This window comes from Microcebus murinus, chromosome 6 (assembly GCF_040939455.1).
Source record: "Microcebus murinus isolate Inina chromosome 6, M.murinus_Inina_mat1.0, whole genome shotgun sequence".
NCBI classification, from domain to species: Eukaryota; Metazoa; Chordata; class Mammalia; order Primates; family Cheirogaleidae; genus Microcebus; species Microcebus murinus.
In genome coordinates, this window is record NC_134109.1 from 10743092 (window position 1) to 10765854 (window position 22763).

Sequence of the window (22763 nt, forward strand, 5' to 3'; positions counted from 1 at the left end):
TGAGCTTGGCTGCAAGCTTAGGGGGTTCTGGCCAGGAGGCTGCAGCTGAAGACAGAGAGCCTGGGGTGGGACTGAACTTGCGTGGGAGTCAGGGGGCTTGGCTTTGGGGCACAGGCATCCTTGGGGACGCAGAGTCAGGCAGTCAGCACAGAAAGGCACAAGGAAAGTGTCCAGTACAGGGAAGATGGTTTATTACTGTCAGGAGCCCCCGTGCCTGTGGGAGCCACACGGGCCGTCACTGGCACCTTCCCAAGGATGAGCAGACAGAGCCAGGCTGTGCCCAGACACCCAGTGCCCGGCTTCTGTTCCCGGCTCCTTAGCAGACCCGCGCTGCTTGGAGGGGAGCTCTAGGCTTCCTTCAACTCTGTGACTTTGGCCATAAAGAGGATGCCTTGCGATGCCTTGTCTTGGATGATCACCAGAAAGGGATGGTTGAATTTCAGAGTGAACATCGGGCCCATTCTTCCAGACATGGGTATAATCTTGATTCCTGTGGCAGCAGCTGCTTCCGTGCCCACCTCAGCTACATCCAGTGCGGCCTTGTGGACCACCTGTGGGGACAGACAGCGGTGCTCAGACATGAGTGGGAGGGGCGGCAGGCTGCCCGTGTGCCGCCAGGGGACTGACATCTATCCAGCGTCCGCCGCGGGCACGTCCCACGCTGTGAAATGTGCTTGCTCCTCCGCACAGCCCTGCCGGCTAGTTTCGCACAGCCGCGGTGCCAGGTGCGCAAATGGAGGCTCAGACAGCGCGTGTGACCCGTCCAGAGCCATACAGGTGAAGAATGGGGGGCCTGCTCTGGGTCCCTCTCTGTCTGAGTGCAGAGCCCTCATTGCCCCCCAAAACACCCACTCCTGTCGGGAGGTGGGGCAAGGGCACCGAAGCCATTTCTCTTGCAAGCTAATTCCTGGCAGCCTCTCGACCACAAAACAGCTGCCGCACACGCCCCCTGGCAGGGCCAGCACTCCTGCCCCAGCTCACACAGCCTTGGGGCTCGCAACTGCTTTGCCTGGCTTTGCTTTTGGGACTACCCGGATCTGCTCCTGTGCACAGCCCCATCCCCTGCTCCTGGGAGGCGGTTGGCAGACCCCAGCGCCGTGCTCTGCCTGGGCACACGTTTGGGGACAGCAGAGGGCAGCCCAGCCGACCCCCTTTGCTCTGACAACTCTGCTTCTAGTAACTCAGTCCCAGGGGCCCAAAGAGTCTTCTCTCATACCCTGAGTGTATTTCCATCACAATCCCACATAACCATTTCTATTACCTGTTACCTGCCCCGCCAGGCACTGCCTAGGAGCCGAGGACTATCACCCCATTTGACAGATGGAAAACTGAGGGTGGAGGACTTTCATTGTTTGTCCTGCAGACACTACCCAGGGGAGCATGGGAGTGTGTCCATGGCTGTCTGATTCTTCCCAATGACAGGTTCCCTGGTCACAGGATGTGGCAGGGGAGGTGGCGACCAGCCCCCAGTTGTACCTCAGCTCTCCCGGGCTAGGAGGAATCCCAAGTAGGAGGATCCATGATGAGAAACGTACATTTCTACACAGATTCAAAATTACCCAAACGTCCATCTGGTCTTCCCCACTCAAATTCAGGTACGGAGCACAAGTCGCCCAAAGTCCGAAGACTCACCTGGGAGAGCAGGAGGTTCTTGGCCCCTGTGATCCCCGACAGGTCGGCCTTCTTGGTGAAGACGTCCCTAATGCCCAGCCGGGGAAGGATGTTTTCCAGATTATAGTCACCCGAGATGGAAAACTTCGGCAGCTGGAGGCTATCTACATATCTAGGAAATGAGACAAAAAGTATTTGAACCTCTGCTGGCTCAGTGCCCACTTTCTCCTACCTTGGTGCACATTTTTCACTGCAAATAAATAATCTTTTCCTCAGTTTCTTAACCCCTAGCATTTATTCTTCTTAATTCATTAATGACCTATTTGCACCTGCAAGTGTTTTTTTTTTTTTTTTTTTTGAGACAGGGTCTCGCTCTGTTGCCCAGGCTAGAGTGAGTGCCGTGGCATCAGCCTCGCTCACAGCAACCTCCAACTCCTGGGCTCAAGCGATCCTCCTGCCTCAGCCTCCCAAAGTAGCTGGGACTACAAGCATGAGCCACCATGCCCAGCTCATTTTTTTTCTATATATATTTTTAGTTGGCTGGTTAATTTCTTTCTATTTTTAGTAGAGATAGGGTCTCGCTCTTGCTCAGGCTGGTTTCGAACTCCTGACCTCCAGAGCGATCCTCCCTCCTCGGCCTCCCAGAGTGCTGGGATTACAGGCGTGAGCCACCGCGCCCGGCCTGCACCTGCAAGTGTTAAAGGTGCCAGGCAACGTGCCAGGCTTGGAACCGCGCCAGTGCCTGAGCCTAGCCCCACTCTCCGCCGAAACCACTGCAGTGTGCAGCACCCTCACACCAACAGGGCCATGGAGGGTGGTGAGAGACAGGAGGGCACCAGGAGGGCTTCCTGTAGGAGGCGGTATTGAGGCTGTGTCCCAAGGGAGAGGAAGGAGGGTAAGGGGAGGCAGGAGACAGGTGGAGGAACACGGAGGAAGGTGGGGAGCAAGAGGAGCTGCCCCGTGGAGTGGAGGGCAGCCTTGGTGTGGGGGAGGAGAGGGGGCAGGCGGGAGGCTGGGCAGGGGCCAAGGTGGGTCATGAGAGGATGGGGGTTGCCGAGGAGTCTGATTGTACTGGAGTGGCTTTTGGGATCCTGAAATGATCAACTGGAGATCCCCATTTTGCGTCCCAGTGAGCTCTGCATGGGCGCTGTCCCCGAGCCAGTGCAGGCTGGGCACAGGGCAGGCGGCAAGCTCTTGGGGGAGGAGGAGTCACCTCACCCCACGAGCTCCCTCTTCCTTCCCTTGAATCCTCCTTAAACTCTTCTCACTGTCTGCCTGGTCCAGCAGCTCCACAGGGAGGCTGTGTCGCTCGTGAAACTTTGAATCCCGTGGGAGGACGGCAGGCGCCCTCTTCCTCTGAATATTCATTCATTCATTCACTCATTCATTCCTTCAACCACTGTTTACTGAGCGCCACAGTGAGCCATGCCAATGTAGACACACAATTCCTTAGTGTTGCAGAGTCAAAGGGGTTTGGGGGATGCACATTCCGTGCAAAACTGCCCGTGGAGCCCCTGCTCCGTGGCAGCTGTTCGGGGCTGCAGGAAGGAAGCGTCTGCAAGGGGGCCCTGGGACCCCTGGAATCTGGAGTGAGAAGGGCTGAGAGTTGCACGGGGGTTGGGGCAGGGGCTGCAGCCTCAGGTCAGGGTCCCAGCAGGTTCCTCTCCCTTTGTGGTGCATATATTCCAGTGCCTTCCATGTCCCCTTCCCCACTGGATTCCCCAGTCATCCAGTAGGGACAAGGGCCGAGCAGGGAAACTACACCCCACTCAGCAGGCAGCTGAGCCCCAGAGAAGAGCAGTCACCTGCTGGAGGCCACGCTGGTCACCAGGGCCCCTGAGGCTGGAGCTCCTCCCTCCCCACCCCTGCGCCCACTGCAGGGTCTGGGCTGAAACCACTGCTCTGCCTTGCTTGTCCCCCATATTGGTCAGCTCAAAGCCACGAGTCACAGCCTGTCTCTCTACCTTCAGACTCACTCAGAACTCCTCTCCTGCTTCTCATACTCAACAGCTCCCTCCAGGCTCCACTGCAGGCTCACCTGGGTTTCTACATGGGGGTCCCGGCTGGTCTCCCCAACTCCACACTTGCCCCTCTGGCTGCCCTCCACTCAGCAGCCAGGGCCATCCTTTCAAAACAACACTAAGGTCATTTTGTTCCTTGAAACCTCTTGATGGCTCTCAACTTAACTGAGGTGGAAGGTCAAGGTTTTCCAGGGCTCTGTATGGCCCCACATGACCTGCTCCATCCCCTGACCCCCGACCTCTACCTCTCCCCTCACTGGCTCTGCTGCAGCCACTCCGGCCCTGCCCCTCCTTGATCACACCAGCATCACTCTGCCTCAGAGGCTTTGCACTGGCTGTTCCCTTTCTCAGCAATGCTTTTCCAAAGTTTGCCCACGAAGCATCACATAATGGCCATTTACTGACACTCACCAACCACCTCTAGTTCCAGTGTTCCTGATCCTGCTACCTTGCTCTACTATCTGTGCCATGTCTCACCTTCTAACATATAAAATAATTTAATTATTTATTATAGTTACTTATCTCTTCCTCTCTCCAAATTATAAAGTCAGTTCAATGAAGGCAGGGCATTTTGTGTTTTATTCACGGATATGTCCTCAGGGTCTAAATCAGTGCCTGGCACATAGTAGGTGCTCAGTTAGTCACTCAACAAATGCTGAAGGAATGTACGGTTAACCAGTGCTGAGCTGACTCTCAAGCCCACCTGGCCTCAGCCCTCAACTGACCACAGCCCCCTCTGTCCCCTCTCCCTTCAGAGGCTGAGACCGGGAGAACCTGCCTGAGTCCTGCAGGTGGCGTGAGAGACGCCTCACGACTCAGGGCTCGTCAGAGTCAGAGGAAGCCTCAGCCCCTTGTTCTGTCTGCTGTCATCATCTTAAAGAAGAACAAAAATCAGGCCCAAAGCCACATGGGCAGCAAAGGGCAAAGCAATCCCAAGCTCCACCTGTCCCTGCACGGGTGCCCCACCACCGTGCTGAGTCTCTGGACTTGGTGAGACCCCGAGGAGGAGGGACGGGCCGTCTCGGGGGGCAGGGCAGGAAGGCGGGCCAGGCGACAGCGCCAGGCCCGGGACGATCACCTGGTCTGCAGCGAGTCTCTCCACCTCCTCAGCGTCCCCGGGAGCAGCTTGGCTTCCACCTGCTTCATCTTGCCCAGGTCAGGGAGGACGAGGAGCGCGCTGGCGTTGCCCGTGTACACCAGCTCCGCGACCTCGCAGGACAGCTCCTCGTCCCGGAAGTAGGGCACGTCCAGGTCCTCGATGCTCATCATGGGCACCTTCACCCACTTCCTCCTGCTCAGGTAGAATCTTGCCTTGACAGTGTCGTGGGGGTCAAAGGGCGTCTTCCACTTGGCTAGAGGTGGAGCCAGGAGTGGGAGAAGCGTGTGAGTGCCAGGGTGGCCCTGCCTCGACCCCCACGACGCCTGGCTCCCCCAGTGGGGCGGCCGGCCTTGGTTTGGAAAATGTTAGGGTGAACACGTGGGTAAGTGGGAAAGTCCTGGGGATGAGGGGGCACCTGTGGCTGGACCGGAAAGGGGACCCTGAAACCACAGCCTGGAAACTTGTGCTGAATGAGGAACGAACAGGAGTCTGGGATGGGGAGTGGGAGAGACAGAGCAGTAGGAGAGCAGGGAAGAGGCGTGGGGATGGTGGGAAGCCAGAGCCTGGGAAGACATGGGCCACCCTGGTTCCCAGAGAGTAACAGTGTGTTGCAAGCAATAGTTGGTCACTGGCATAGCAGGGATGTGATTATACGTGGCTTGTGGGGGTGGTTTGCGTGGACGGAGGAGGATAGAGACTGGGTTGCACATGTGAGTAGTGAGCTCCTGTCCGTGTGACCATGGGAGGGGCAGGGAGGTCCCTAATGGAAGGCAGACCTCAGATCCAGGCATGGGCATGTGCGCTTGTGACATCTGGAAGGTGGGAGCATGGGACATCCCAAAAGCCGCGGGCTGAGAGGTGCTGGCTGTGAGTCCTCAGTTCGTGGCGGGTCACGCCCAGCTCTATGGCCTGTGGACATCCAGCTCAGACTTGCCCTGGGTTCTGCGTCGGCCTGGCCCGGCCTCGCTCCCGGGCTTCACTTCACTCTGACTCCGGAGCCCGCCAGGCTTTTACCCTTGCAAAGGTGAAACTCCACAAAACTGCCTCTAGCTACAGTAAACATGAAACACAGCCCAACCTGGGAGTGATCTGAAAGGGGAGCTCCTGCCTCCTGCTTGCTGGGCAAGTTTAAATCCGAATGAAAAGCAACGCACTGACTCAGACCCAGGGCCAGCGGGCTCCCTGAACTCATGTCCTGGGACGACAGACTGTAGCTTGGAAACCCCCACGGGAGAACACGATGCCTGTGGGCAGGGCGGGGTGTTGGTGCCCCCCCCCCAAGCCGTGGGCACCTTCCTCTGCAGTGGGTTGCCTAGTAACACTGACCCGGGGCAGAAATAGCCCAGAGACTCGGAACCACATGTCCATTTCCTTCTGAACCTCACGCCGGACACTCACCTTTAAAGAAGATGTAGTTCACCAGCACCATCATCGTGCTCGGGTCAAGGTCCTTGACCAGATCTACGATTTTCCCCCGGGTTTTCTTCTCCACGTAGTCATTGATGAACTTCTCGGCAGCGGCAGAGTCCTGGAAGTTGGTTTTGAAGGCCTTGGAGGCGTACAGCCCCTGGGCGTCCTCCTTGAACCTTTTCCGCAGACGCAGCTGCTCCGCAATGAACATGGCGTTGCCCGTGCTCAGCTGCAGCTGCTCGCTGGGCCGGCTGAGGCTGCGCAGGAGCTGCTGGAAACTCTGGTGAATTGCTGCCTCTGAGGTCTCCGTGAGGTTGAACTTGAGGCCTTGGAGAAGCTCCGTCAGGGTGGTGCCACCGGCCCCCAGGGACAGGAAGGCCAAGGCCACAGAGACGCTCAGTGGGGAGAAGATGACGTTCTTATTAGGGTTCTGCAGAGCCAACTGCTTGTAGAGGCTGAAGGCAAAGTCTGTGTCGCTAGAGCCTAATCGGAGACTGTCCACTCTCGTCCCATTGTCGTGGTCCCCCAGGGTCACACTCTCCTGGTCACGGGTGCTGCCCGGGTGGCAGAGGACAGCAGGGCAGACCCCGGCCACCAAGAGCCCCAGAGCCAGGAGGGGTAACATTTTCTGCACTCTCCACTCTGAAAAGACAAGAACCGTTAAGTCTCAGAGGGCCAGCTGGTGCACTGTCCCCCTCCCGCTGCGTCCCACCGGCCAGCGTTGGGTCCCTGTGAGCTGCTCTCTCGGGCTCCGTGGGCCCCTCCGGGCAGCGGCTTCCCTGGCACCCAGCACACACGGTTACGTTCCTGCTCGCTTCCACCCTCTGCGGTACGTACTGTAATTGTTGCCTCTTTTCACACTGGGGGAACTGGGCACAGAGAGGTGAAGGGGCTTGCTCAAGGCCTCACAGCGGACAAGTGCAGGAACCAGGTGGGCAGCCAGGTTTGCCCGGCTCCTAGGGCTGGAAGCTGATGACGGGGATGAGGTTGTGTCCAACCAGAACTTGTCCTCCTCCCACTCCTCCTTCTAATCCTCCACTCCCAAGTGATGAGCAGACCTTATTCAGGGGGGATAGAAAACAGGCCTCCTCTTCCCCTATACCTCTTTTCCTGAAGCAGAACCCAGGGAAGGAGTCCTGGCCCGAGTCAGAGGCCAGAGCACATGTCCCAGCCTCCAGATGACAGGTGTGGCCATGTGAGGCCTGGTCGCAGTGAGGGTTCACTGAGGGGGCACAGAGGTGGCTGGTGCAGTGCCTGGAGCTCAGATGGCCCTGAACATGGGAGGTGGGTCTTTGCTTCCAGGTGAGGTAGGTGATGAAGGTGCCTGGCTCCTAGGAGGTGTTCCAGAGAGTCACCTCCTCGACCCTCCCCCACCCTCCTGTGCCTGAAACCACAAGCCAGAGTGCACGGTCAGCTGTGTAACAACAGCAGGATATTAACTATTCCCACTGTTTCTCCAGTGATGGATAAAGATCAATTCTAAGAGTTCTCTCACTAATCACCCCTGCAGGAGTTCTGTTTTGTACCACTTCTGAAAAGACCCCAATGGATGGAAAAGTCCTGTAAATCTCTCTTTGAAATTTTTTTTTTTTTTGAGAATTTGCTTTTACAGAGTTCTTAAGTAAACAGCATGATAAGGAGCTACAGGCTCAGCCACATGTCCTGTGATAACCCCTCTCCAAGGACAGCAGGAATCCAAGTCTTGGACCTTGGAATCCTTGCAATTTCTCTTATCTATCTGCTGCCCCTTTGGTTACCATCTGACAGCAATGCTGCTTTCTCTCTTTGTCCCCCTTAACATCAGCCAGCCACTTGACCCTGCTGCTGCTATCTCCCTTCTGTTCTTTTGGAATGCCCCGCTGCGTCCTGCTGTCTGTCTCTGGATCCCTCTCTCTCTCTCTTGCACTGTCCCCTTCTCTCTATCCTTCTTAGAAGATAAACTTCTTTTGTTCCTACATCTTAATTTCTGGGTAAGAAATCTTTCTCCACTCGCCCATGGGCACCTACTAGCCTTTCCACCCTGGCAAGAGGAGGGGCTCCAGCCACCTCAGGGGGTCTGGGAGGCACACAGGGTGACTTCTGCTCTGTCTGCGCCCCTCAGTCCCAGGATTCAGAGAAAAGGGGCAGCTCGGGTGTTGGGGAGGAGAGAGGGGGAGAGAAGAGGGGAAAACAGGGGAAGAAGGAGGGAGAGGACACAAGCGGACAAGACAGGACAGGACGGGTGGGCCAGGGGGAGGAGGGTGGATGAGAGGGGGAGGAGAATACAGGAGGGGGAGGGGACGGGGGAGAAGAGGAGATAGGGGAGAAGGAGCCCCATGCAAAGGCTTCCAACAGCCCAGGGCACAGGCAGCCTGGTTACCTCAACTATTTGTTTATTCTCAGGTTGATGAAACTATTTCCTTGGGAAGGCACTGAACAATATTTTTCTCCAAAATCATTACCAGGGGAAAGGCATGTCCGTTCTGTCTCGGCAAAGGTGCAGCCTGTCTGTCTGCTGGGCCAGGCACCTTGCTGGGGAAGGGAGCTGCCCAGGCAGCCCCGTTTAGACCCCAAATCAAAGTGATCCCCACTGCCTCTGCTCTGAGTGACCCACTGCAGTAATGTCATCAGCAGCGTGGTCTGAGAGCTGCACCCCGAGCCAGGCCCCGGGACAGCACCTCTTCCCCCTGAAGTTGGAGACACAGCTGAGCTGAACCAGAATCCAAAAGTGTCAGAGGCAGAAATGACCCTAGCGGCCCCCATGATACCCCCGCCCTCCACCATTTGCAAGTACGGAACCTCAGACCCAGAGAGAGGACTCCCTTAGGAGGCACGGGTCGGGGGGGATCGGTGGGGACCCAGGACAGCCCCTGACTCCCAGCCCAGAGCTCTGAGCGCACCTCCTCCTGGCCCGTCCTGCCCCACACAGCCTAGAACTCTCCTGGGAAAACAGGTCCGTCTGCTCCCTGCGCGAAGCGTCACGGGTTACCTGCCTCAGGCAGCGGCTGTAGCTGGTGGATCGCAGAGCGGCGCCTGGAGTCCACGGGCTGTCCACGAGGGCTGTTGTTATTTATCCCCCGAAGGACTCCTCCCCCTGCTTGGGAAACTCCACCAGGACCACTAAGTGGTTTGTTCTCAGCCTGGAAAGGGTCAGATGATAAGTTCTGGTAATGTGGATGTAATTACATCTACTCCAACAACCTGGTTACAGAAATAGCTCAAATTCTTTCCCTGAAAAAGTAAAACCAAAACAAAACACCCTTTGTCGCTTTAGTTTATGTTTCCGTTTATTGAATACTCACTGGGAAACATAGGAAAACCCAGAAAATATAAGCAAGGACATTGGAAAACATCCCCGAGAACTGAGAGCGGGCCCCAGCGAGCGTTTTATTGCATTTCTAAGTCCCTTCTCTTTGATGTCTGGGTGTGAGTGGGTCTGACAGAAACTCCACACACGCACTCAGATATGTTTAAAACATACAGGACCTTTATTTTCCTGTAGCAAAATTCACATTTCAAGCTACATTCTAGGGAGAATTTCCCCAGTTCCCAGAGACTGAGGGATGGTCGCAGGGCCCCCGCCCCTTTCCCTGTGTTCTCTCCAGAGAAGGGGAGGGAGAGGTTTGCGGGTCACAGTGGTATGGGACCCTCATCCCCATTTCTCTTCGGGGGCCTCCTCTGACTCAGCCTTTGTCCATGGGGCCTTGGCTGGCAGTTGGTTCTCCTTGATGGCTGCTGCCCCTCACCCAACCTCAGGTCTCCTCATGTCCCTCTCTTAGCTAACCTTGGCTTTTCTTTGTTCATGGGAAAACTTCCCCTTAATTCCCCGTGGTTACAGCACCCCATCCACGACAGTCCCTGACAGACCTCTGTGCAGAGCAGGATTTGGAAACCGCGGAACCTACGGGAGGTTCTAGCTGTGGCGTGAGGTAGAGCTGACAGGAATGCTGCACGCTCTGCTCTCCTCATGCAAATCGCGGAAATCCCTCAACCTTAAGGTCCTCATGCCTCAGATGCAGAGAAGAGTTTGCAGCCGAGGAGTGGTGGCTCATGTCTGTGATCCCAGCACTTTGGGAGGGGCAGGCAGAAGGATTGCTTGAAGCCAGGAGTTCAAGACCATCCTGGGCAACAAAGCAAGACCCTATTTCTACAAAAAAACTAAAAAACAATCTAGCCAGGCATGGTGGTGCTGCCTGTATTCCCAGCTACTCAGGAGGCTGAGGCAGGAGGATCGCTTGAGCCCAGAAGTTTACAGGGAGCTGTGATGACACTTCTGTACTCTAGCCTGAGTTACAGAGTGAGACCCTTTCTCAACAAACAAACAAACAAACAAACAAACAAACCACAACAGTTACCTGACAGCGTAGTTATAAAGACTAAGTGATACAATAGTAAACCTTAGCTCTACCAGAGTAGGATTTTTGTTTGCCTGTTTTGGATGGTGCCGCATCCTTGGAGTCCTTAATAAATATTGGCTGACTGTAAAGCAGTGAGATGACTAGTAAGAATTTGGTCCCAGGCGGAGCTCGGTGGCTCAGGCCTATAATCCTAGCACTCTGGGAGGCCAAGGAGGGTGGAATGCTCGAGATCAGGAGTTCGAAACCAGCCTGAGCAAGAGCGAGACCTCATCTCTACTATAAATAGAAAGAAATTAATTGGCCAACTAATATATATAGAAAAAATTAGCCGGGCATGGTGGCGCATGCCTGTAGTCCCAGCTACTTGTGAGGCTGAGGCAGAAGGATTGCTAGAGCTCAGGAGTTTGAGGTTGCTGTGAGCTAGGCTGACGCCACGGCACTCACTCTAGCCTGGGCAACAAAGCCAGACTCTGTCTCAATAAAAAAAAAAAAAAAAAGAGTTTGGTCCCATCCTTCCTTAAATGATGACTTGTGTCCTTTCAGGCTCCAAATATTCTCAGAATTGAATACATATTTTTAAGTTACACAGAATCCCAAAGAAGTGGTGACTAAAACATGACGGAAGCTTATGTCTCTCTCATGCAATTCTAGCTGGAGGCATCGGTGCCGGGAACCAGGCTCCTTCCGTCCTGTCACTGTGCCATCTGTAGGTGTGTGTTTGCCTGGCCTTAGATGCTCACAGGGGAAGGGTGGGGCACACCCTTTCCTTTAAAGGAATGTCCTAAATGTTGCCGGTGTCATTCCCACTTGTGTTCCACTGGCCGGACCTTGGTCCCATGGTCATGCTTTGCTGCAAGGGAGGCTGTGCAAGGCAGTCGGATTCTGCACTGAGTAGTCACATCCCAGCTATAAATCTGGGGTTCTGTTACCATGAGAGAGAGGAAAGGAATGGACGCTGGGGATGTCTGATCCACTTGCCCCAGCATATTACCTGGGTGTTCTCCAGTTTTCCAGCCTCAGGCGAACCATTGTTTTCTTCCCTTTCTTTTCCTTCAGGAGACAAAGTCTCAGTCTGTCACCCAGGCTGGGGTGCAGTGGTGCAATCACAGCTCACTGCAGACTCCAACTTCTGGCCTCGAGCCATCCTCCCAAATAGCTGGGATTAGAGGCGCCTGCCTCGTGCCAGCTTCATCATTTCCTTTGCAATGGACCTGACTTAGTCTGAACCTAATGTCAGCCTAATGTGGAGGCAGATTCTTCCCTATCCTCTGCAAGTACTACGGACGGTGCTTGTGGGGGAATGACAAGTCCCAGGTGCCACTTGTCACCTGGAGCTGCAGACTGACGCTGCCAGGCTACATGCACCCCACCCGGGCCATCTCCCAGCCTCTTCTCTGGGCTCCTACAGTCTTCCTTTGTCTTCTTCAGCCCAGGTGCTGCTACTGGCCCTTCCTTCGCTTCTGCAAGCAGTATTGGTACAACAATGGCTCCTGTCATAGTGAACCCTAGGGCCCGATGAGCCCACAGGGAGTTATGACACAGCAAAGCAAAGCAAAGCTAGTAGCAGGTGGCACTGTGCCAGGTCCATGCTCCTTCTCTTTGGATACGTCCCCAGGTGCCACCTGCCTCCTAGCTGCTGGGCTACAGGACTGCTGGATCCTGCTTGTCTCTCACGTCACAATCCCTTGAGAATATTCTGTTACAGAATCCAGGGTACCCCTACTATATCTCTGAGCCCCATGAAGGGCAGCAAAAAGGAAATTAGGAGCATTCCAGGGTCTGAAGAGATGCCCCTGTCCATGAGGAAGGGAGCTATGACATCCTCACTAAACTCAAAGTGTGGCTCAGGTACCACAGGCTCCGCCACAGCGTAGGGGACCTCGTTGGAGAGGCAGATTCTTGGGACCCAGGCCAGGGCTGCTGGTTCCGAATCTGCACCCTACGAATATCACCAGGGGATCTGTGTGCACCGCAGGCCAGCAAATCTCTCCCTGGGAGGAGGTGTCTTCCTCTGGATTTCCCACGGCTTCCAGCTCCTGGGCTGAGACTGCCTGCTCCTGCATACGGTGGCTCCCACCCAGGCTCCCCCAAACACGCCGAGGGCCTCTCCCAGGCAGAGTCTGCTGATCTTCCAGAGCAAGCGAGTACAGTGGATATTAAAATATTTTGATCCCTACTGCACATGGATGTTAGACATTACCGTGCTTCCTACACACCATGCATAAATTTATTTCTTCCTTTATTGTACTACCACTTACAGAGCGATTTCATGAGCCAGGCGTGATCCCAGGCACTGAGCTTCCAGCAGTGACCAAAACAAATGATGCCCCTGCTGTCCAGGTGGCCTTGTCTCTGCAGTGCCCTTAATGGAAGGAGGTGGGCCTGCAATCCAAAGGGCTGCAAATTTTTTTCGGTAAAGTGCCAGCTAGGAGATATTTTAGACTTTGATGGCCACGTGTGGCCTCTGTTCCTCTTCTCCCCGCTCCTTCTCCGTCTTCACAATCTTTGTAAAATGCACAAAGCCATTCTTAGCTTGTGATAGATACTAAAAGGGTCTGCGGGCTGTATCTGGCCAGTGCGCCTAGTTGGCTGACCCCAGGGAAACCTCCTAAAGCAGCCTTACTGTGAAATGACCAGATACAAGTGGAATCCGGAAAAGGGAACAAACGTCCCTACCCTTTCAGTTCGGGCTCACGGCATAGCTCCTGGCCCAGGCGCTGCCCCCAGAGGTTTGGAGTTTGGGTAAATTTCGTTGTTCCCATCCCACCTCTGCACTCCATCTGCGCTACTTGAAATGCAGGGGAGCCCCTTCCTGATTGGAATCTTCTCTTGCTTCCCTCTGTGAAGCCGAGCACTGTGCACTGGTCACCAGGCCCAGGGGAGGACTCCAAAGACCTCTCTGACACCATCACCTGCGTCACTCCTGGGGGAGGGCTGGAAACTCCTTGTTAATTTCTGCTTCATCTCCTGGATCTGGCAGGAGGTTTCACACACACCCGGCTGCCAGAGTAGGAGGCTGGTGAGCAGAGCACTTGCACAAGTCATGCAAATCAACTTTGTTACTCACTGACAGGCAGCAACAATCAATGGGGCCTGGGATCCGTGGTGACCCGGTCCCCCAAGGCCCCGGCCAGCTGCCCAGGGTGGATGGCGTCCTGTCTGCATGTGCCCCACTTCACACTGCAGCTGAGGGACCTTGAAGGCATTCCGCCCTGGGCTTTATATCCCGTGAGCTCCTGGGATCACTGAGCGCAGGTGCTGTGGGACATCGTGTTTAGGAAGGACAGGGACTGAGTCCGGGTTGGTTGCACAGTCCTTATCTGAGGGCACGGCATTCTCAGCAAATTCCACAGCCGTAGTGAGAACTCAGAGTGGGAGGAAGGAGAGGGGGATGGGCCAAGGCTATCTGGGATTTATTCTCCTGCATTCTCCCTCCCCTAAGACCTCTGATCCTGCTAAACCCTCTGCTCCCTTTCCCCACCTTCCCCCTCTCCTCCTCGCCCCCTGGCGGTTGACAGATGGTCATTCACTCATTCAGTACTATAGGACTCCACTCTGGGCGGGGCTGGGGTGAGAGCTGAAAGTTGCACAGGCAGAACATCTGCAAGGGGAAATGCATTTGCATAGGCAACAGGTTTCCCAGGCCATACTGAGATGACTGCTGCAGTGATTTTTTCATCCTAGTCCCCCAGGTATCCGGCCTTCCGAGGAAGCATGAGGCAGCACACTCATGTAAGCAAGGTGCTACCTTCTATGTGAACATGTGATCACGCTGTCCCATGGCATGTTGCCACTTTTGGTCAGAGCCATGTATAAGCGCTCGCCATGTTCTTGGCCATGCTCTTCGTCCATGCTGTATCCCCCCCAACAATAAGGAGCACGTCTCACCTGCCCGCTGCCACTCACCTGTTCTTCTAATTACCAAAGCCTGGGCTGGAGCGAGCGCTAGCCACGTAGTCCCCTCCTCACAGGAGGCCTTGTTGTCTTAGGCGCTGGTTGCTTGTGGGTGTGTGTAGGGAAGGTTGTTCTCGTTCTGTGGTTGGGGTCTCAGCTGAATGGGAGCTGTGTCTCCATCAGTCACCGTCTCCCCTGAGACCGTGGATGGGCTTGCTCCTGGGGCTTAAAACGGACCCCGGTGGGCAGCACAAGCTGAGCTGGAAGGTTCACCCTGGCTTTGGCAAGGTCAGGGCCAAGGTCTCGGGAGACTATTCCAAAGGGTCAGGAATCTGGTGGAATGAGGACGTGGAGAGAGCAGCGGGGCTGGCACCTGCCTGGGGACCTGAGTGCAGCCGCAGTGCCTGCCCCAAGGTGGGGACATGAAAGGTGGACATCAGGTGTGCTCGGCCTGGGACCTGGGACAAACGGGAGCATGATCCAAGGGACAGTTACTCACACTGTCCCCAGACTGGAGTCACCTTGACATGTGTGGGATCAATCAGAGCCTTGGGTATTATGAGCCCGGGCATTGCGGGCTGCTTGCTGGTTTGCAAGTTAAAGCCTCTGTGGGGCCGGCTGGGTTCCAAGTGCAGACTGGGTGCAGGGGGGCGAAGGCAAGTCTCTTAGGAGAAAGACTGTGACCACGCTGGGGCTGGGGTGTAAATGCATAAGAGAGTCCTTCTGGGGCTCAACCAGGGGGACAAACAGGGAAGGGCATCACCCAACCAAGCTTTTTGGCATCATGGCTCGGCCACATCTACTTGCTGGGTGACTTTAGGCCAGTTACTTCATTTCTATTAACCTCTTTGGTCAATTCTAGTTCCTTAATGAATGCTTAGGAGGAAGAAGGGAGATGCTGACAGCAGTGGTATCAAATAACCCTGAGAATGTCCAGCCAGTGGACTCCAGCATCAGCTGGAAAAGCATGAAGTGGACAGCCTGGTTTTGCCCGACACCCATGCTGCTCACTCTGCCCTGGTTCTGGGGGTGTCAGGGGAGACGCTGAGTGCAGATGGACGGCAGGATTTGAAAACTCCCTTCAGCACAACCCTGTCCTTGGCTGCGTCCCTTCGTAGGAACACAGACGTGTTTGGCAAGAGCAGGGAGAATTCCTGGTTCTGTTTTCCATGCTGCTCAGACATCCCTTCCCCTCTGTGCTGTGCATTTTCCTTCGGGGAGGGGTGGCTGCCGCAGCCATCACCGGCTTCCACTGCAGAGCTGCTCCCAGCTCCCACCCTGCGCCCGGGATCCCTGTACGCAAGGGCTGGTGGTGCAGACCTGCCTGGCCCCCGCCTCTTACTAACTGGACAACCTCACATGCTTTCACCTCTCTGAGCCTGCGCTCCTTCCCTGTGTGCAAATTGAGACAGACATACCCTCCTCACCCACCATTCATTTATACAGTTAGTTCACCCATGTGTTTTTTTTTTTTTTTTTTTTTTTTTTTTTTTTTTTTTTTTTTTTTTTTTTTTGAGACAGAGTCTCGCTTTGTTGCCCAGGCTAGAGTGAGTGCCGTGGCGTCAGCCTAGCTCACAGCAACCTCAAACTCCTGGGCTTGAGTGATCCTTCTGCCTCAGCCTCCCGAGTAGCTGGGACTACAGGCATGCGCCACCATGCCCGGCTAATTTTTTAATATATATATCAGTTGGCCAATTAATTTCTTTCTATTTATAGTAGAGACGGGGTCTCACTCTTGCTCAGGCTGGTTTTGAACTCCTGACCTTGAGCAATCCGCCCGCCTCGGCCTCCCAAGAGCTAGGATTACAGGCGTGAGCCACAGCGCCCGGCCCACCCATGTGTTTTTAATTAGCAATCTACTATGCAGGCACTTACTCTGCTGGATTCTGGGGCCACCGTTCTGCGGTCATTTTACAGATGTGACCACAAATTTGTTGATGCTTCTTTACTCAGGAGATGGAGTGTAATTACCCTCCCCTGTGTTGGATTTGACTTAGCGACTTACTCTTTTTTTCTTTTTCTTTTGGTGATGTACAGTAGCTCAAGTTTTTCTACATCCACAATTGCCCTCACGAGGCAGCTAAGCCAGCTAAGCCGATGCCAGTGTTGCCAGGCCATAGGACAGATTTCCAAGGAATGTACGTTACTGCAGCTCCCATCCCACATTTTTGAAACATGCACCTAGAAAATGTCCAAATTCTCCTGCACCATCTTATTACCTGTTAACCTTTTTTTTAGTCCTCTACCTGAAATGGATACCTATTAACTTGTCACATTGACCAACCAGTTTTGTATAGTCAGATTGAAAAACAGGAAACATGAGACCCCATATCTACAAATAAATAAATGAACAAAGAAAGAAAGAAGATAAGAAGAAGAAAAATGAACCAGTTGTGGTGGTGCACACCTGTAGTCCCAGCTACTTGGGAGGCTGAGGTGGGAGGATCACTTGAGCCCAGGAGTTTGCGGCTGCAGTGGGCTATGATCACACTACTGTACTTCAATCTGGGTGACAGAGAGAGACTCTATCTCAAAACAAAAAAAGAAAGGAAGAAAAAGAAAAGAAAAGAAGGGAAGAAAGGAAATAGTTTTTAGAGTGGTCCTTTTACAGTGACATAGAACCTAACACCAACAGTCATAATCACGATCATTGTGACAGAAGAAATGGCTGGAAAAGACAGCAAAGATGTTTTCTGTCTCTCTAAAACATCCCCCACCCCTTTTGGAGAACTGGCACCCATGTCCCTGCCTCAGGCCAGTAGTCAGGTGCGATTTGCTTCTAACTGATAGAATAGGGTAGGAGGGATGGGTGTCCTCTCCAAGACCGGGTCGTAAAACACTGTTGCTTCTGCCTTGGTTCTCTCTCTCTGTCTCTTTCTCTTTTCTCTCTCGTTTGCACTTTCTCTCTTTTGCCTGCTCTTCTCTTCCTCTTCCTCTCTCAGTTTCTTCCTGAATGTACAGAGGCCTCCTTGGTCCTGGTATTAAACATCTGTCTCTCTCAGTCTCTCTCTTTATCTTTATCTCAGAAGCCAGGTCTAAGCAGCTGCACGTGGCCAGGAACCAAACCTCTTGCCAACAGCCCCAGGCGGGCGTGGGCTTAGACCTGGGTGTCCCAGCCCAGCCTGGGCTGCAGCCCGGTCAATCACTTGGCTGCAAGCTCGGAGGGACCCAGAGCCAGAGCCGCCCAGCTCAGCCCTCCCAGGTTCCTGACCCCCAGAAACTGATGAGTGGGATCATAGTTTGCTGTTTCAAGTTGTGGGTTTTCCCTGGTGATTTCATTATGCAGCGGCAGATGATTAACACAATCCGCATCTCCTGTCCTCTTGGCTCTGAGGCTCAGGGGAAGATAGTGAGGAGGGACATTTGAGGATTATGTAAGAAGACCAGTCAATCTCATCAATCTCGTAGTACAACGTGTGCCACATAGTCGAGGCCTTACTCCTGGGGTTCCCCGTCCTTCCCTCGCTCCCAGAGGCCCAGCACCACCCATGGACGACGGTCAGCTGCTTTTTCCTCTATGCTCATGAACCCGTAGGTGTCAAATCCTCACGAACACCCACTGGGGTGGGTTCCATCACTCTCTACACATGGGGAAACTGAGGTACAGAGAGGTGAAGCAGGCTCCCAGGGCCACACTGCCGGGCAGCGCCGAGCTGACCTAGGGGTTCTGAGCCAGGCAGGCTGGCTGCAGCGTCCACTCTTGCACCATCCCTGGAAATGTGGCTCCACTCCACTGGGCCCAGCCCAGCCGTGGAGTCACAGTGACCTTAGGGATAAGCAGCCACGCACTGAGGTGGCCCAGCTTCCTGTGCGTCCGGCCTCGGGGCTGTGCTCATGCTCTGGGCCAGTGCTGGCACCATGCTAGGGTTTGCGCCTGGTAGTGCTGGTTGTTAACTCCTCCCGAGGACACCGACAGCCTTCTGATTTTAGGGTCTGCTGGGCACAGCTGCTGTGTGTCACCTGCGGCCCTTTCCCTGGCTCAGAGGGCTCTGGGCTCCAGGATGCGGACCCAGGCGCCTCCTTGGCATCTCTCCTCACACTGAGCGAGCCCTGAATAGAAGCCCCGGCTCTTTCTCCTGCTCCCCCGGCTCCGTGCCCCTTCTCTCCCTCTCCCCCTCTGCGGAGCCTGTTACCGAGGGAACTCGTAGCATGGGCTGAGAAAGAATTCTCGACACACAGATTAGGATTGGTTTTAAAGCAGAAAAGTTTATTTTACTTTCCAAGGGAGGAAAGGGCATGGCACGAAAGGAAGGAAAATGCCCGTGGCGAGGATAAGGGCTTTGGGGTTTTTATTGGGATTCAGGGAAAAGAAAAAAGATAGTTATTGCTGCAAAATGAAACCAGGATGCAGCTGTGTTGATTTCTTTCTCTGCCAGGCTGGCCTTACCAGTCTTCTTGGAACGTGGTTCTGGCGATATGAAGGTCACGCTCCAGCTGTCTGCCCGGCAGTTTTAAGTGCTGTTAAAACAAAGTCTTAAAGACAGGTTAAGCCACAGGTGGTTAGGCAGGGGGGCAATTATGTGCTGTGATTTTTATCTTTTTTTTTTTCCTTTTTCTCTGTTAAATAGTTTTTCAGCCACACCATCGTTTCAGAGCCCATCTCCCGCTCCCCACCTCCGCTGCCCACTCCTGTCCCTCTGCTCCCCACGACAGTGACCTCTGAGCTGGCCCACGGGTCCATGCCTGCCCCACCAGGCCGTTTCCTGTGCGGTCAACAGACTACCTGTAAGAGTGAGTCTCACAGGTCACTGGCCTGTTTGAAGCCCCCTACTGGCCTCCAGCACCCTGAAGCCCAGACTTGTGTTCCCTGGCAGCCAGAAGCCCACCCTCTGCCCCACCGTGGTCTGGCCGACCCTCTTCTGCAGCCAGGACACCTGGAGAAGCCATGCTCCCTAGAGCAGCTCTCCCTGCAGGGCCCAGGTGTCCCTCTGCGGAGTGTGTTACGGTGGGAACTTGTAGCATGGGCTGAGAAAGAATTCTCGACATGCAGATCAAGATAGGACAGGGCAGGGAGGGAGAGGGGCTGGAGGGAAACTGCAGCAAAAAAGCATCTTTGCTGCTGCCGGGCTGGCTACTCTTGGCACAGGATTCAACCCTTGACAAAGCTGTTGGAGCCAGTGCACAAGGGGACCTGGGAGAATGTCCTGTCTCGGGCTTCAGTTTGCTGCAACCATGGGCGAGGTGGTTCTTTGTTACATAACAAGACGCCTCCCAGGGTCCTTCCTCGTAGTGCTGACCCCCTTCTGACCCCAGCCCCTCTCCCACTGCCACCGAGTGACCGGCCTGGCTGCTGTCCTGTGACTTGTCCTCATCTGTGCAGGGGAGGCTGCTGGCTTCTGCTCATTCCTGTTTCCTCCAGAAGGGATTGCCAGGCTTAGCTAACAAAAGTACCTCAAAATTCGTGGGACAGACGTACTTGTGTTGAGAAGTTATTCACTGTCTGAAATTCACACTTCACTGGGAGTCCACGGTCAGTGAAAGCCCGTTTGTGGGCGTGCTCGGCGCTTGTGCGTGGTAGGGGTCCCATGCCCGAGGAAACGGAGTCTTAGGCAGTGGCCCGAGGACTTGTAGAGTACAAAGCGTCCGCGTGGGCATGAGCAGGGCACCCCCCAGGCCTGTGTTTGTTCCCTGCCTGCTGTCCTGCCCTGGTTGGCTGGAACGACACTCACGTAGCAGAGAGCTGCCAGGCTGGTCCACGCAGAGGATGAGGGCCACCTTCAGGTGCTGAGGCTGGGTGGGTGGCACAGCAGGGAGCAGAGGGGCCTGGGTGTCCAGGCTGGCATGGACACGGAATCAGACAGCCCTTCCCCTCATGTACTATAAGCAGCAAAGAACCGAAAGTCTGCATGTGCATTCAAATCCCAAGGGCAGCTTAGGGCACCCCCAACATTCTGATCCCTGGGGTCAGGGCCAGGAATATGTGCTTTTAACAAGCTGCCCAAGTGTTGATGTCAATCTGAGTTTGGGAAACGCTGCTGCAGGGCGGTCAGAGGTCCCGGCCTCTTCCCTGGCCTGGTTTCCTCTGCGTCTCATCACCGTCGTGCACACTGGGCATTGGGAGAGCTGGGCACGAGTGTCTGCTCGCGGTCACGGGGCTTAGGGCACTGGTCATCAGAGACGCCATCTCATGTCTGGCACTCCTGCACCCCCACCGCCCGACCCACCCTCCAACCGTCCACCCCGCCAGCCTGAGCCCCTCACGTGTGTGAAAGACGGAGACGAGGAACGTTTGCCTCGATCATCCCGACCACATCCACGCGGTTCAGAGCAGCCTCTGTCGGAGAGGCTTCTACTCTGGAGACGCCACCGTGGGGGCCCTGGGTCTCGGGTCCTTCCTGTGTGCAGTGGGGACAATGACAGGGACCACCCGTGGGGGCCCTGGGTCTCGGGTCCCTCCTGTGTGCAGTGGGGACAATGACAGGGACCACCCGTGGGGGCCCTGGGTCTCGGGTCCTTCCTGTGTGCAGTGGGGACAATGACAGGGACCACCCGTGGGGGCCCTGGGTCTCGGGTCCCTCCTGTGTGCAGTGGGGACAATGACAGGGACCACCTCAGTGCGGCGTCGAGAAGGCTAAATGAGTTTCCGTAAGGAGAGTGGCAGATGCGTGCTCAGCTCTTAGTGCAACCAGAGGCTGCAGTCGTGTTAGTGACTGAGCAGCCACAGCGCTCCAGAAGTCTGCATGTATGTTACATGCTCATGCGCGAGCATGTGTGAGTAGCAATGCAGGCATGTGCAGGTGCATTTTGTTACCTGCGCTCTGCATGTCTTCATAGAAAATCACCATGGGGAAGGCGTGATGCACTCTCATGATCAGATTCCCCCCAGGAGTCAAAGGACCCAGCTCTTGTGTCTGTGGCTATAGCCACCTTGGCGTCCCTCACTCCTACCTGTGTGGTCTTGGAGAAGGGTGGCAGATGGCCGGTGTTGTGGAGAGGCTCTGTGGGAAGCTGGAGAGGGCAGTGATGTCACCCGCTTATGGTCCCCAGGCCCCTGCCGTAGGTGCCTCTTGGTTCACATCTTCATGAACTGAGCCCACATATGCGAAGGGCTCAGAGCAGTGGCTGCCATGGAGGATGTGGCCTCCAAGTGCCACCTGCTATCATTACTGTCACCCTGCCCCAGCACCCGACATGGTGTCGTGGTGGCCAACGAAGGGGTGAGCCTCCCTCCCCACCCTGTCCCTCCCTTGCCAGCTCCGGCCACACGCGCCCTCTTTCAATTTTGTCAACAGCACGCACTCTTTCTCACCTCTGGGACTTTGCTCAGGATGTCCATGCTCAACCTTCGCCCTGTCCACTCCTGCCTGTCCCTCGGGGCTCGGCCTCAGTGCCACCATCTCAGAGAGACCCTCTTGGTGCCTTGGCTGCAGAAGGTCCCTGTTCTCCTCCGTTTTCTGCCTTTGTGACTCCCAACCTGTTTCCTCCATGGCTTTGTTTTGCTTGCGTTTGTTTTGTTTTTTTTGGGGGAGGGGAACATCTTTTCTTTAAAAAAATCTTTTTATTTTAAAGTCGTTTTGGATTTACAAAGAAGTTGTAAAGGCAGGAGAGAGTTCCCACAAATGGTCTCCCAGCCTGCCCTAATGTAAATGTAAGCATCTCACGTGACCACGATATATTTACCAAAACTGAGAAACGGTCATCGGCACAGTCCAGACTTCCTCGAATTTCACCAGCGCCCCCACTAATGTCCTTCTCTGCTCCAGGTCCCTTCCAGGATCCCACATTGCATCCCACTGTCTCCTTAGTCTCCTCTGGGATGTGACAATTCCTCAGGATTTCCTTGCCATCTATGACATGACACTTTTGAGGAGGACTGGTCGGGTATTTTGCCAACCGCTCCTCGCCTTGACTTTGGCTGCTGTTTTCTCAAGACTAGACTGAGGGGCTGGGTTGGGGGGAAGGTCACTCCGAGATGATGCACCCGGCTCATGACACCAAGCCAGAGGGCGCAAGATGTCAACACGCTCCTCGCTGGTCCCTTGGCCAAGGTGGTGCCTGCCAGGTCTCTGTTCTAGGTGTGAGCCACATGACACAGCCCTTGTTGTCAACTGACATGCAGTCTATTTCACTGTCCTATTTTATTCTTTATTCTTTTCTATTTTGTTGTCTCGCCACACTGGAATGTCAGTTCTGCACATGCAGGGATTTCTGTTTTCTTTGTTTATCGCTGGTACCTGGAACAGTGCCAGGCACACAGCAGACACTCGATAAATATCTGTGTACAAAAATATTGCCCTCATCAAAGTTTATACTCCTATGTTTATTCATTTGTCTACCTGATTGCCAAGCCCATGTCTGCTGGGCTCACCGTTCTCATAACCTGTGCACTAGCTCCATGCCTGGTCCCATGGATGCACCCCGGCAATGGCCGTTGGATGAACGAGTTAAGTG

The 22763-nt window shown here is 54.8% G+C and overlaps 1 protein-coding gene across 1 annotated transcript; it reads right to left on the minus strand.

Annotated features, from left to right (window-relative positions):
* Nucleotides 1-169: 169 nt before the first annotated feature.
* LOC105856777 (alpha-1-antichymotrypsin-like) lies at nucleotides 170-21648 on the minus strand. The gene is made up of 13 exons (XM_076004611.1): nucleotides 21622-21648; nucleotides 21261-21320; nucleotides 20574-20707; nucleotides 20042-20148; nucleotides 19789-19829; nucleotides 18760-18830; nucleotides 14894-15008; nucleotides 12331-12417; nucleotides 6979-7168; nucleotides 6130-6783; nucleotides 4711-4984; nucleotides 1633-1783; nucleotides 170-551 (listed from the first exon to the last, which is right to left on the minus strand). The coding sequence occupies exons 1-13, from the start codon at nucleotides 21646-21648 to the stop codon at nucleotides 348-350; spliced, it is 2115 nt and encodes a 704-aa protein (XP_075860726.1). The 3' UTR covers nucleotides 170-347.
* Between the last annotated feature and the right edge of the window lie 1115 nt (nucleotides 21649-22763).